This window comes from Lynx rufus, unplaced genomic scaffold, assembly GCF_022079265.1.
Source record: "Lynx rufus isolate CCGP_SWC_20201006 ecotype Redwood Valley unplaced genomic scaffold, mLynRuf1.p SCAF_3, whole genome shotgun sequence".
NCBI classification, from domain to species: domain Eukaryota; kingdom Metazoa; phylum Chordata; class Mammalia; order Carnivora; family Felidae; genus Lynx; species Lynx rufus.
The window spans coordinates 162,725,586-162,738,612 of NW_025814845.1; the positions used below are offsets into that span (position 1 = coordinate 162,725,586).

A 13,027-nucleotide genomic window follows, 5' to 3' on the forward strand; every position below is an offset into this window, starting at 1 on the left:
AAGATGTAATATATGTACACAATGTAATATTACTCAGCATAAGAAAGAATGAAATCTAAGGGCACCTGGGTGGCTCAATCGGTTGAGCGTCCAACTTCGGCTTAGGTCATGGTCTCACAGTTTGTGAATCTGAGCCTCACATCGGGCTCATTGCTGTCAATGTGAAGCCCACCTCAGATCCTCTATCCCCCTCTCTCTGCCCCTCCCCCACTTGTGCACGTGCTCTTTCAAAAATAAATAAACATGAAAAAAATATTTTAAAAGAATGAAATCTAGGGGAAGGAGGACGAAAGAATGAAATCTTGCCATTCATGACAACGTGGATGGACCTAGTTGGTATTATGCTAAATGAAGTAAGTCAGATAAAGACAAAAACGCCATATGATTTTATTTATATCTGGAATCTAAAAAACAAAACAAATGAGCAAACGAAAAAACAGAAGCAGACTCATAAATACAGAAAACAAATTGGTGGTTATAAGAGGGGACGGGGATGAGCAAAATAGGTGAAGGGGATTAAAAGGTACAAATGTCCAATTATAAAATAAATAAACCACAAGTGATTAAGTACAAAATAGGAAATACAGTGAATAATTTTTTATGTTGACAGATGGTAACTATACTCATTGTGGTAAGCATTTGGTAATGTTTATAATTACCTAATTACCATGTTATACACCTGAAACTAACATTGCATGTCAATTATACTGCAATTAAAAATAAAAATTGAGGGGCACCTAGGTGGCTTAGTTGGTTAACATCTGACTCATGGTTTTGGCTCAGGTAATGATCTCACTGTCCGTGAGTTTGAGCCCTGTATCGGGCTCTGTGCTGACACTGCAGAGCCTGCTTTGGATTCTGTCTCCCTCTCTCTGTGCTCCTCCCCCACTAGCTCTCTATCTCTCTCTCAAAATAAATAAAAAATAAACTTACAAAAAAAAAAAACATTTAAAAATAAAAATTGGAAAAAAAAAATCATCAACTCTAAAAAAAAAAAAAGAAAACTCCTAATGGGGCTCCTGGATGGCTCAGTCAGTTAAGTGTCCAACTTCCACTCAGGTCATGATCTCGGGGTTAGTGAGTTCAAGCCCCACATTGGGCTCTGTGCTGACAGCTCAGAGCCTGAAGCCTGCTTCAGATTCTGTGTCTCCCTCTCTCTCTGCCCGTGTCCCGCTCACACTCTCTCTCTTTCTCAAAAATAAATAAACAATAAAAAAAAATTTTTTAAATAAAAATTTGTATGTTATGTCAATGGATCCCAACTAGCCAAAACAATCTTGAAACAGAGTGAAGTTATAAGACACACACTTTCTGATTTCAAAACTTACTACAAAGCTATAGGAATCAAAATGGTATGGTACTGACATAAGGACAAACATATACTAATGGAATAAAACACAGAATCCAGAAATAAACTCATATAAATGGTCAAACTATTTTTGGTAAGGATGCCAAGACCCTTCAGTGGGGTAAGGGTGGTCTTTTCAGCAAATGATACTAGGAAAACTGGATATCCACATGCAAAGAATGAAGATGGATCCTTACCTTCTACCATACACAAAAATTAACTCGAAATGAATCAAAGAGCTAAAACTGTAAAAATCTTAGAAGAAAACACAGGAGAAGATCTTTGTGACCTTAGATTTGTCAATAATTACTTAAATATGACACCAACAACACAGGCATCAAGAGAAAAAACAGAAAAATTGGGCTTTACCAAAGTAGTGCACCATAAAGAGAGTAAAGGGGTGCCTGGGTGGCTCAGTTGGCTGAGTGTCCAACCCTTAATTTTGGCTCAGGTCATGATCTCATGGTTCATGGGACTGAGCCCTGCATTGGGCTCTACGCACTGAGAGTGCGGACCCTGCTTGGGATTCTCTGTCTCCCTCTCTCTCTGCCCCACCCTCTGTTCCCACTCTCTCTCTCTCTCAAAATAAATAAACACTTTTTTAAAAAAAGAGAGAGGGACACCTGGGTGGCTCAGTTGGTTGAGCATCTGATTTTGGCCAGGCCATGATCTCAGGGCTCACGAGTTTGGGCGCTGCATCAGGCTTGCTGCTGTTAGCATAGAGCCCACTTCAGATCCTCTGTCACCCTCTCTCTCTGCCCTCACTTACTCTCTCTCTGAAAACTAAAAAAACACTTTAAAGAAGAGTAAAAAGGGGCACCTGGGTGGCTCAGTCGGTTGAGCGTCCGACTTTAGCTCAGGCCATGATCTCACAGCTCCTGAGTTCGAGCCCCGTGTCAGGCTCTATGCTGACAGCTCAAAGCCTGGAGCCTGCTTCAGATTCTGTGTCTCCCTCTCTCTCTGCCCCTAACCCACTCACATTCTGCCTCTGTCTCTCTCAAAAATAAACATTAAAAAAAATTTTTTTAATAAAAATAAAAATAAAAAAGAGTAAGACAACACACAGAATAGAAGAAAACATCTGTAAATCGTATAGTTGGTAAGTGATTAATGCCATAATATATTAAGAACTCTCACAACTTTTGTGTCAACTATACTTCGATAAAAAAAAAACAACAACCAACTCTCAGAGGGCACCTGGTTAGCTCAGTTGAGACAGCATAAGACTTGATCTTGGGGTCTTGACTTCAAGCCCCACATTGTGTGGACAGTCTATTAAAAAAGACTCTCATTACTCGAAACAAAAAGCAAGCACCCAATTCAAAGATGAGAAAAGAATCTGAATAGACTTCTCTTCAAAGAAGATACACAAATAGCCAATAAGTAAATGAAATGACGATCAACATCATGAATGAAATGCCAAATCAAAGCTCCAATGAGATACTACTTCATACCCATTTGGATGACAATTATAAAAAAAAAAAAATAGAAGGTATCAAGTGTTGGCACAGATATAGAGCAATCAGGGGCACCTGGGTGGCTAAGTCAGTTAGCATCTGACTTCAGCTCAGGTAACGATCTCATGGTTCGTGGGTTTGAGCCCCGTGTTGGGCTCTGCACTGACAGAGCTGAGCCTGCTTGGGATTCTCTCTCCCTCTCTCTCTCTGCCCCTCCCCAACTTGCTCTTTCTCTCTCTCTCAAAATAAATAGACTTAAAACAAAAAAAAGAGAGAGAGAGAGATAGAGAAATCAGAACCATTGTGCACGGCTGGTGGGAATGTAAAATGGGCCAGCTAGTGTGAAAAACAGTTTCCTCAAAAAGTTGAAATAGAATTACCATATGATCCAGCAATTCCAATTAAAAGCATTTGACAGACCCAAATGTCTATCAAAAATAAATGGGTAAACAAAATGTGGTATATACATATGGTGGAATATTATTCAGGCATAAAAAGAAATGATATTCTGATACATGCTAGAATGTAGATGGACCTTGAAAGCATCATGCTAAGTGAAATAAGCCAGATACAACTGGGCAATTATTTTATGATTCCACTTTATGAGATTCCTAAAACTGGCTAATTCATTGAGATACAAGGTAGAATAGAGGTTACCAGGGCTTAGGAGGAGGAGGAATGGGCAGTTATTGTTTAATTGGCATAGTTTCCATTTAGGATGATAAGAAAGTTCTGGAAATAGATAGTGGTGATGGTTATGCAACATTGTGAATGTACTTAATGCCACTGAACTGTACACTTAAAGTGGTAAATTTTATGCTGTTTATTTTACCACAATACAAAAAAAATTATGACTCAAAACATCAAAGAAATTACAGAAAAGAGACAAAAGTTTCCTTTGAATTATAAACTACACATGCTACCCCTCTCCCAACTCATCACTAATTGATAACTGCAGTTGAAGTAACAGGATTACAAATGCCAAGTGAATTTGAATCTGAAGAGCTGGACAGAAATTTAAACTGACCTCCCACTCAATCAGATGACAGATTCAAGACAATGTCTAAATAATGGAGCACCTTACATAATTTGAAAAGTGACTCAGGCTGATCCAAAATCTATCATTTATCTTTACTTACTGGCCTTAGTTCTGTCCATGAAGCCACATGGAATAAATCTAATTCTTCTTCAATAAAACAAGCACTGATCAGGGCACTTTGGCGGCTCATTTGGTTAAGTGTCCCACTTTTGGTTTCAGCTCAGGTCAAGATCTCATGCTTTCATGAATTCGGGCCCCATCCCCTACTTGGGATTCTCTCTGCCCCCTCTCTCTCTGCCCCTCCCCCACTTGCACTGTCTTTCTCAAAATAAATAAAAAACTAAAAATAAAAAAAAAAGCACTGATCATTTTTAAAGACAACTTTTATGTCCAACAGTATTTTCCACTAAGCTAGATATCCCCAGTCCCTTCAAGCATTCTATATGGTTTCCATAGCTTTATCCATTCTGAAAACTTCCCCTGAAATGTTTACTGGTTTAAAATTATTCACCCCCCCAAACATAAAATTAAATTAAATTAAAATAAAATAATTCACCCAAACTGTATATAAGCCAAATGTGACCTCTTCCTGGTTATTTTGATTACTGCAGCCTAATACTGTTAAGTTTTTGACATCTCCAACACACAATTTTATATATTAAATATAAAACTTTTAGTTTGGGCTTCATATCTTCCCAGTCTGTGGGGAAAACACTCTTATTATATAAGTAATAAATACCCATAGTAGGGAAATTAGAAAAAAAAATAAGGGGAAAAATATTTTAAAATAAAATTAATTTTATCAAAAATAATTTTTAGACAGTATGGTTTACTTGACTTACGGTTTTGTGATGTCTTTTAAATTTTTTTGTTTTTAGAGAGAGCACAAGTGGAAGAGAGGGGCAAAGGGGGAAGGGGAGGGGAGAGACAGAGAAAGAGAGAGAGACAGAAAGAGAGAGAGACAGAGAGAGAGAGAGACACAGAGAGAGAGAGAGAGAGAATGAATCTTAACCAGCCTCCATGTTCAGTGCAGAGCCCACTGCAGGGCTTAATCCCTCGATCCTGGGATCACAACCTGAACTGAGATCAAGAGTTGGATGCTTAACCAACTGAGCCATCCAGGCATGCCATGATGTATCTTTCAATCAACAATTCTCACTCAACAATTTATCATGAATACTTCAACATGACAAAGTTCTATCTTCATCCCATTCTTAATAAAAAGCAGATACTTCATTTGTATCTGCCAAGTCATGACTCATTTTTAAACAGCTTTATTGAAATATAATTCACATACCATACCACACAATTTACCCATTTAAAATGTACAATTCAATGGTTTTTAGCATATTCACACATATATACAAACATCACTACAGTCGATTTTAGGACATTTCCATTACCTCAAAAAGAAACCCTGTACCCCTTAGCTATCATTCCTCATACCCCCATCTTTCACTCCAGTCCCAAGCAATCACTAATCTATTTCCAATCTCTACAGGTTTCTCTATTTTGGACATTCATATGAACACACTCATATATATGTGGCCTTTGTATCTAGCTTACTTCACTTACTATATGTTTTCAAATTTCGTCTATGATGTAGCATGTATCAGTATATTATTCTTTTTATAGCTGAAAAATATTCTATCGTATGTGTGTGCCACATGTGTTTATCCATTCATCCATTCAGGGACATTTGGTTTTTTTCCTACCTTTTGGCTATTACGAAGAATGCTGCCATGAACATTCTTATAGAAGTTTCTGTGTGCAAAAGTGCTTTCATTTCTCATGGATATATATACACTTAGGAGTGAAATTGCATATTTAATCATTTGAAGAAGTGATAGTTTTCCAAAGAGGTTGAATCATTTTTAGATTTCTACTATCAGTGTATGAGGGTTCCAATTTCTCCACATCCTCAACAATTGTTATTATCTGATTTTGTGATTCTAACCATCCTAGTGGGTGTGAAATTGTCTATCACTGTGATTTTGATTTCTCTGATAATTAACAATGTCAGGCATATGTTCATGTGCTTATTAGCCATTTGTATATCTGCTTTGAAGGAATGTGCATTCACATTCTTTGCCCATTTATTAATTGCATTATTTGCCTTTTTATTATTGAGTTGTAAGTTCCTTATATATTCTAGATCCATGTGACATATGGACATATGATTTGAAATGTTTTCTCCTGGGGTGACTGGGTGGCTCAGTTGGTTAAGCATCTGACTTCAGCTCAGGTCATGATCTCTCAGTTCATGAGTTCAAGCCCCGCATCAGCCTCTGTGCTGACAGCTCAGAGCTCAGAGCATGGAGCTTACTTTGGATTCTGTGTCTCCTGCTCTCTCTGCTCCCACCCCTGCTTACGCGCTCTCTCTCTCTCTCTCTCTCTCAAAAATAAATACGCATTAAAAAAAATGTTTTCTCCTATTCTATGGGCTTTCCACTTTCTTTTTTTTAAATTTTTTTTTTTTCAACGTTTATTTATTTTTGGGACAGAGAGAGACAGAGCATGAACGGGGGAGGGGCAGAGAGAGAGGGAGTCACAGAATTGGAAACAGGCTCCAGGCTCCGAGCCATCAGCCCAGAGCCCGACGCGGGGCTCGAACTCACAGACCGTGAGATCGTGACCTGGCTGAAGTCGGACGCTTAACCGACTGCGCCACCCAGGCGCCCCTCCACTTTCTTGATTATGTCCTTTCAAGTACACAATTTGGTAACTTTGATGAAGTCCAGTTTATCTATTTTTTTCTTTTGTTGCCCATATTTTGTGTCATATCTAAGAATCTTGATGTTTAAGAACCTTTTCTATAATTTTTACAACAAACTCATTGATTTGTAATTTTTGAAATTAATCTTTTTTTCTATTTAATACTTTTCTCAAAAACTTTTTAATGTTCATTTATTTTCAAGAGAGAGACAGAGTATGAGCAGGAGAGGGGCAGAGACAGAGGGAGACACAGAATCCAAAGCAGACTCCAGGCTCTAAGCTGTCAGCACAGAGCCTGATGTGGGGCTCCAACTCACGAACCGCGAGATCATGACCTGAGCCGAAGTTGGACACTTAATCGACTGAGCCACCCAGGTGCCTCCGTACCTTTTTTTTTTTTTTTTTTTAATGTTTATGTATTTATCTTGAGAAAGAGAAAAAGAGAGCTTGCAAGCAGGGGTGGGGCAGAGAGAAAGAGAGAGAAAGAATCCCAAGCAGGCTCTGCATTTTAAGTGCAGAACCTGATGTAGGGCTCGATCCCAGGAATTGTGAGATCATGACCTGAGCCAAAATCAAGAGTCAGACACTTAACCGACTGAGCCACCCAGATGCACTTCTATTTTATACTTGTATACTTTTTTTCCATTTCTGTTTTCAATTTTATATATATATGTGTGTGTGTGTATATATACATGTATATATGTGTATATATATAACATATATATATAATTTTATTTACCTTTGTGTGTTAACACTTAAATTTCTAGTTTATATCCTAGTATGTGTATTGGCATATAAACATCTGAGGCTTTTAAAGATTGTTCCTGATTCTATAGCAGTAATTTTAATCTTTTTTTTTTTTTAACATTTATTCATTTTTGAAAGACAGAGAGAACAAGTGAGGGAGGAGCAGAGAGAGAGACATAGAATCTGAAGCAGGCTTCAGGCTCTGAGCTGTCAGCACAGAGCCCAATGCCGGGCTCGAACTCACAAACTGCAAGATCATGACCTGAGCCAAAGATGGATGCCCAACCACCTGAGTCACCCAGGCACCCCTAATCTGTTTTTAAGTTTATTTATTTTTGAGAGAGAGAGAGAGCACGATTGCGGGGGGGGGGGGGTTGGGTGGGTGGGCAGAGAGACAGAGAGATCGACAGAGAGGGCTGTCAGCAGAGAGCTGGATGCAGGGCTTGAACTCACAAACCGTAAGATCATGACCTAAACTGAAATTAAGAGTCAGATGCTTAATTGACTGAGTCACCCAGGTGCCCCTAATCTTAATCTTAATTCCCTACATACTGTCCAACTTTTTTTTTGCCTGTTTTTCCATTTGAAGACTGAAAATATTTTGCACTTATTGTCTGCATCACTTACAAATTGAGGGATTCAATTATGAAAATTATTATCTTAAACTGTGATACTTCCATATAAAATATTAATATTTTATTCAAAATATGGTGATAAGTTTAAATTTTATCTCATAAGACAGCTGAGGACAGGAAAAATATATAGTAGCATTTAGAGCCTAGTGGAAAATAAAATACCTTAGTAAATATATACAATCACTGAGCTCTATTACTCACTTTTTAAATGAAGTATTAAAAATTACTAGAAGCAGTCAGAAGGCAGTGGCCCTTGCAAATATATATTATTTCAACTCTTTTGTCCTTTAGTCTCACCTGAAAAGTGCATATACCAGGGTAGCAATCAAAGCGAAACTGACCACAACTGCCACAAGTACTTGGTCACTTACTCCTTCTATGACTGAATCATCATCCAGTTTCAAACTTTGAACCTCACTGTGATATTTGGCCATTCCAAGTCTAAAATATAAAGAAACAAGACAAAAGTTACAAATGACACAGTAAAAATGAAATATACTAATCAAAACAACATAAATATAACTGACTTCTAAGGTTTTTAAATTTTCAGAGTGCCCACTTAAGGGAGGTTGTTGCATTAACTACAACTCCAGTGAGGATTCTCCCTTTGAGTTCTGTAAAATTTGCCAGACACATTATTTTGAGGAAAAGAAAATTCTACTTCCTTTAAGGTAAACAATTACTCTAATTTGTCATCCATTTACAGTTTTTAAAAACAAATTAAAAAATACCGTTTCTTCTTCAAGCTCAGTTCCTTTAATCTTAAAGGAAAAAAAGACATTCCTCATGCTCAACAGCTCTTCTCATTCTTGAATACCAAATCAATTCTCCAAGTAAATCAGATCCCTCCTCTCCCTTACAGCACTAAATGTGTCCTGGAATGCACCATGTATAGATAAGGAAAGCAATATATTCTCTTCTTATGTAAATATTCTTATATTATCTAGCTTAGTGCTCTGTACACAGTAGGACCTAATAAATACATGTTTAAATAAAAGTGACTTACCTTACTTACAGTGTTAGTAATTTGAAAAGTAAAAGACATTTAGGCTATAGCACATTTATATCTACTAAGATTAGTTGAATTAATGAAAATTCTGGTGCTTGAAAACAATTAGCCTCACCTGGAACTAAACTCAGCTTATGGTTCAGAATTCTTTGAACTGCCTGGAATATGGAATCACTCTGAGGCTGCATTTCCTTATGAAGAGAAGAGGGAGGATATGAAACTCTGCTTCCCATACACTAAGCTAGAGAAAAATGGTAATATTCAATTTCTATAGGTATGAAGGGAAATAATCCAACCACATCAGAGTCCAAGTATCATAGGTAATTCTTATTTTTTATATGGCAAAAGAGAAAAATTTAGTCTCATAAGACACCACAAGGAAAATAAAGGAAATATTCAATTAAATATATACGACTATTCATAATTAAAATAAAATCCTGTAGGGGCAACCGGGTGGCTCAGTTGGTTAAGCATCTGACTTTGGCTCAGGTCATGATCTCGCAGCTCCTGAGTTCAAGAGCCGTGTCGGGCTTTGTGCTGACAGCTAGGTAGGTGCCTGGAGACTGTTTCAGATTCTGTGTCTCCCTCTCTCTCTGTCCCTTCCCCCTCATGCTCTGTCTGTCTCTCGCTCTCAAAAATATATACACTTAAAAAAAAAAAGAAAATTAAAAAAAATAAAATAAAATTCTGTATATATGTACCTTATTGCACTGATAAGTTTTATTCATTAATCTAGTGAGTCTCTGTTAAGAGGAAACTGTGAAAGTCTAACACCTTTAAGAGAATCTGAACTAGCAGCTAAAAACGAAATTACCTTATGGAAGCAAACAAACAGATCAAGGTCAGTTTCCATCGGCTTTACACATAATAACAGCCTAATATATCAGGAACTTTCTAATGATAGGTTTCAAATAACCATTATGAAGGCCACACACCAGGCAACTCAGAAAAGCAGCTGTAACTTCATTATTTTCATTCAAAAGAACAGTTAAATGAACTGCCAAATGAAGGTGAAAAAACAGCCTCAAGTAGTGTAGGGGTGGGTCATGTAGTATTTAGATATTTATTTTTTCAGGTTTCCTCTTCTTATATTTTATTTTTTAAAAGATTTAAGTAATCTCTACACCCAACGTGGGCTCAACTCTACAAGCCCAAGATAAAAAGTCACAGGCTCCGGTGACTGAACCAGCCAGGTGTCTGGCTCTTTTTAGAGATGCTATGTACAGCTGTATCAAAAGTCCTAAGAACAGTCAGAACTATTTCTATCTGCAGAAAGATAACCAAAATGCTATCCCCTTGTGTCAAGATTTCCCACCTCTAACTACTGAAAAGTGAAAAGATTTTTCCCTGTGCTATACATTTAGGCAATTCACTACTGAATAGGAGAATTTGTCACCCCAAAATACGACTTTTGGTTTAAGAATTACTTTAGACTGGTTATTAAAAACAAACAGCAAACAAAGGAAAGGCTCTGAAAACTAAGCAGAAGCTATCCTATTTTTAAGAGCCATTTATGAGTAAAATCTCCATTTGTAAGGGTGTCTCTCTCTGTACCGGAAGAGGAGGACTAAATCTCTAGAAATTTTTATGAATGGGGCAGGGACTTAAATCTGCATAACATTACCCTTGTTTGCTGTGCTTTTCCTGGGAATCTCTCATAACTATGCTCCCTCCCTCCCCCAACATCTTTCTTTGGTCTTTAGCTGAAGGTGGTATATAATGTGATGGTTTGGGACATTTTGGAGTTACTCAGTTTTCCTGGGTACCTCCCATGTACGCAGAAGGTTTATAAGTTATTAAACTTCTGGGGTTTTTTCCTGTTAATTTGTCTTTTATTACAGAGGAGTCTCTGCCAAGAACCTAGTAGAAAGATAGTTATTTTTTTCTCCCCCACACTCCTTGTATTTTTTTTTTTAAATTTAAATTTAAATTTTTTTAAATTTTTTTACACTTGTTTTTGTGTTCTTTCAAGTGCAATCAATGGTAATGTGACTAAATTCCACTGTACAAATTATCTATTCTTTTAATCCTACTGTATATTTAACCTCTATGCAACTAAGATATTGCTTATGATATTGCTTCAGGCACATTTCCAAGAGCTCAGAGAGCCAGGATACTCTAACTCTTGCATGGCCATATGAAGTTATTTGCATAATTTTACAGCAAAAGTTCCCAATGTTATTAAAATGAAGACACAATACCACAAATTCTAGTATCTCCAAAGATGTTTGGGCTTAGAGAGGAGAGGTTGGGGGGAGAGTGCTGATAAGTTTCTGAGAGGAACAGAGAGGTCAGCTGCATTTTCTGGTTACATGGAAATCCCAGCTAAACCTAGAGCTTTCATATGGAAAACTACTAATCACTGACCTAATTGTTGCGGGCTGCCAATAGCTCAACTTCCACCAGTAGTTTTTCTTATGATCAGAGTTAAAAAACAAAATAAAACAAAACTGCAGGAGCTAATAGCTCAAAAATGGGGTATTATAACATCACTCTGTTTGGAAAGAGGCTGATCTAAGATTACAGAGGATAAACACTAAAAAGAAAATTTTCTACTTAAGGAGATGACATAGTATCTCAATCTCGAAAAGTCAATCTTATCTGAACTTCAGTTCAACTTTTGCTTTTCACAGTCAGGTCTTGTCTAGATCAGAACAGTGCTCCTGGTTTTGTTCAATGGCACTGGCTCTCAACTCAAGCCTAAGCACTGCTACTTGGACATTAACAGTCCTAGATTTTAGTTCCAATTCTACTACCACAAACTGTGCCCTACATAAACTCTAATGACCTCTCATTTTCTGCAAAATGTAAAAACTGCGCTTGAGGATTTCTTAAGTTCCTTCCCGAATTACATCTCTCTGATTCAGGGTTTTTTGAATTAAAACAAAACAAAACAAAACAAAACAAAACAAACAAACAAAAAAACCTCAGAAAGATAAATACAAGTTAAAAGTGGTTACACGTGGGAAATAGACCTGAGAGCCAGCCTTTCACCTTTCCCAGGACACAGTTCTATAGTATTCCTTTAACCATAAAAATAAAAGCCAGTGCCTAACTTCCTCCCTTGAGTGATGAAAATTAGGCTTCAGTGCTCAAAGACAAAATGTCTGTGTCCAGTCCCATTCTTACCTATCACCCTAGTCACTCTATTTCCTGATGGTCGCCTTCCTTCTAAAGGTATCTATCAAGGGCACTCTAAGACACTCACAGAGACATCTTATTCCTTAGAGCAGTGCACAGGGAATATTACATGTGTTAGGGGCCACTAAATGCTGCTTACTTGAAACCCAGAAATAAAGTTTATAAACTTATAGAACATGATTTCTAATGTATTTCAAAGAATCCTATCAAATATGAAGATAAGAGTTACCAGTACTTCATTTTTGTTTGAGATTCACAGAAACAACACACCATAAATCTTGGAGACAGTGTGGTATAATTGATAGAAGCCTGAAGAGGAATGGGTTTCTAGCTTGGGTTTTGCTATTGATTAGCTGAGTCTTATTAAGAAGTAGCTTCATATATTAGAGAAGCATAAGCTTTGGAGTCAGGCAACTGTGTACTCATGTGAAGTCTGCATCTCAACTCCCTCATATGTAAAATATGTAAAAATAATTTTAACCATATCAAATGCCCACTTTTTTAAAAAGCAATTTCCACACCCAACGTAGGGCTCAAACTTACAACCTTGAGATCAAGAGTTGCATGCTCTACCTAGTGTGCCAGCCAGGTGCCCCTCAAATGCCCACTTTTTGACGAAAAAAAAAGCTCCTTGTTTTATGGAGTTTATAATGAGATAATGAAGGTAAAGCATTTAGCATATCGCTTGTTACACCATACAGACTTTCAGTAAACAGTTGTAATACTTTATTATTATTTTTTAAAAATTTTTTAAAGTAATCTCTACACCTAACGTGGGGCTCCAACTTACAACCCCAAGATCAAGACATGCATTCTCTACAGTTTGAGCCAGCCAGGCAGCCCTTGGTCACTATTATTAACAACTGTCAAGAAGAACCACTCTAAAACTTAGCCATGCATTCCCTATAGCTGCACTATGGTGCATCTCAAACTCTT

General features: G+C 37.3%; 1 protein-coding gene across 8 annotated transcripts in view; it reads right to left on the reverse strand.

Annotated features, from left to right (window-relative positions):
- The window catches only part of RNF170 (ring finger protein 170), a 52,847-nt gene that overhangs the window by 37,556 nt on the left and 2,264 nt on the right, over window positions 1–13,027 (reverse strand). For 3 of the 8 annotated variants that reach the window (XM_047090831.1, XM_047090827.1, XM_047090828.1), the window contains exon 2: window positions 8,239–8,382. The exons of 1 other annotated variant lie outside the window; for it this stretch is intronic. In XM_047090831.1, the coding sequence (XP_046946787.1) occupies window positions 8,239–8,375 (137 nt within the window). In that variant the 5' untranslated portion in view covers window positions 8,376–8,382. Of the gene's footprint in view, window positions 1–8,238; window positions 8,383–9,065; window positions 9,142–13,027 lie in introns of all 8 variants that reach the window. 4 more of the 8 variants (XM_047090830.1, XM_047090829.1, XM_047090832.1 and 1 more) reach the window with 3 other exon arrangements.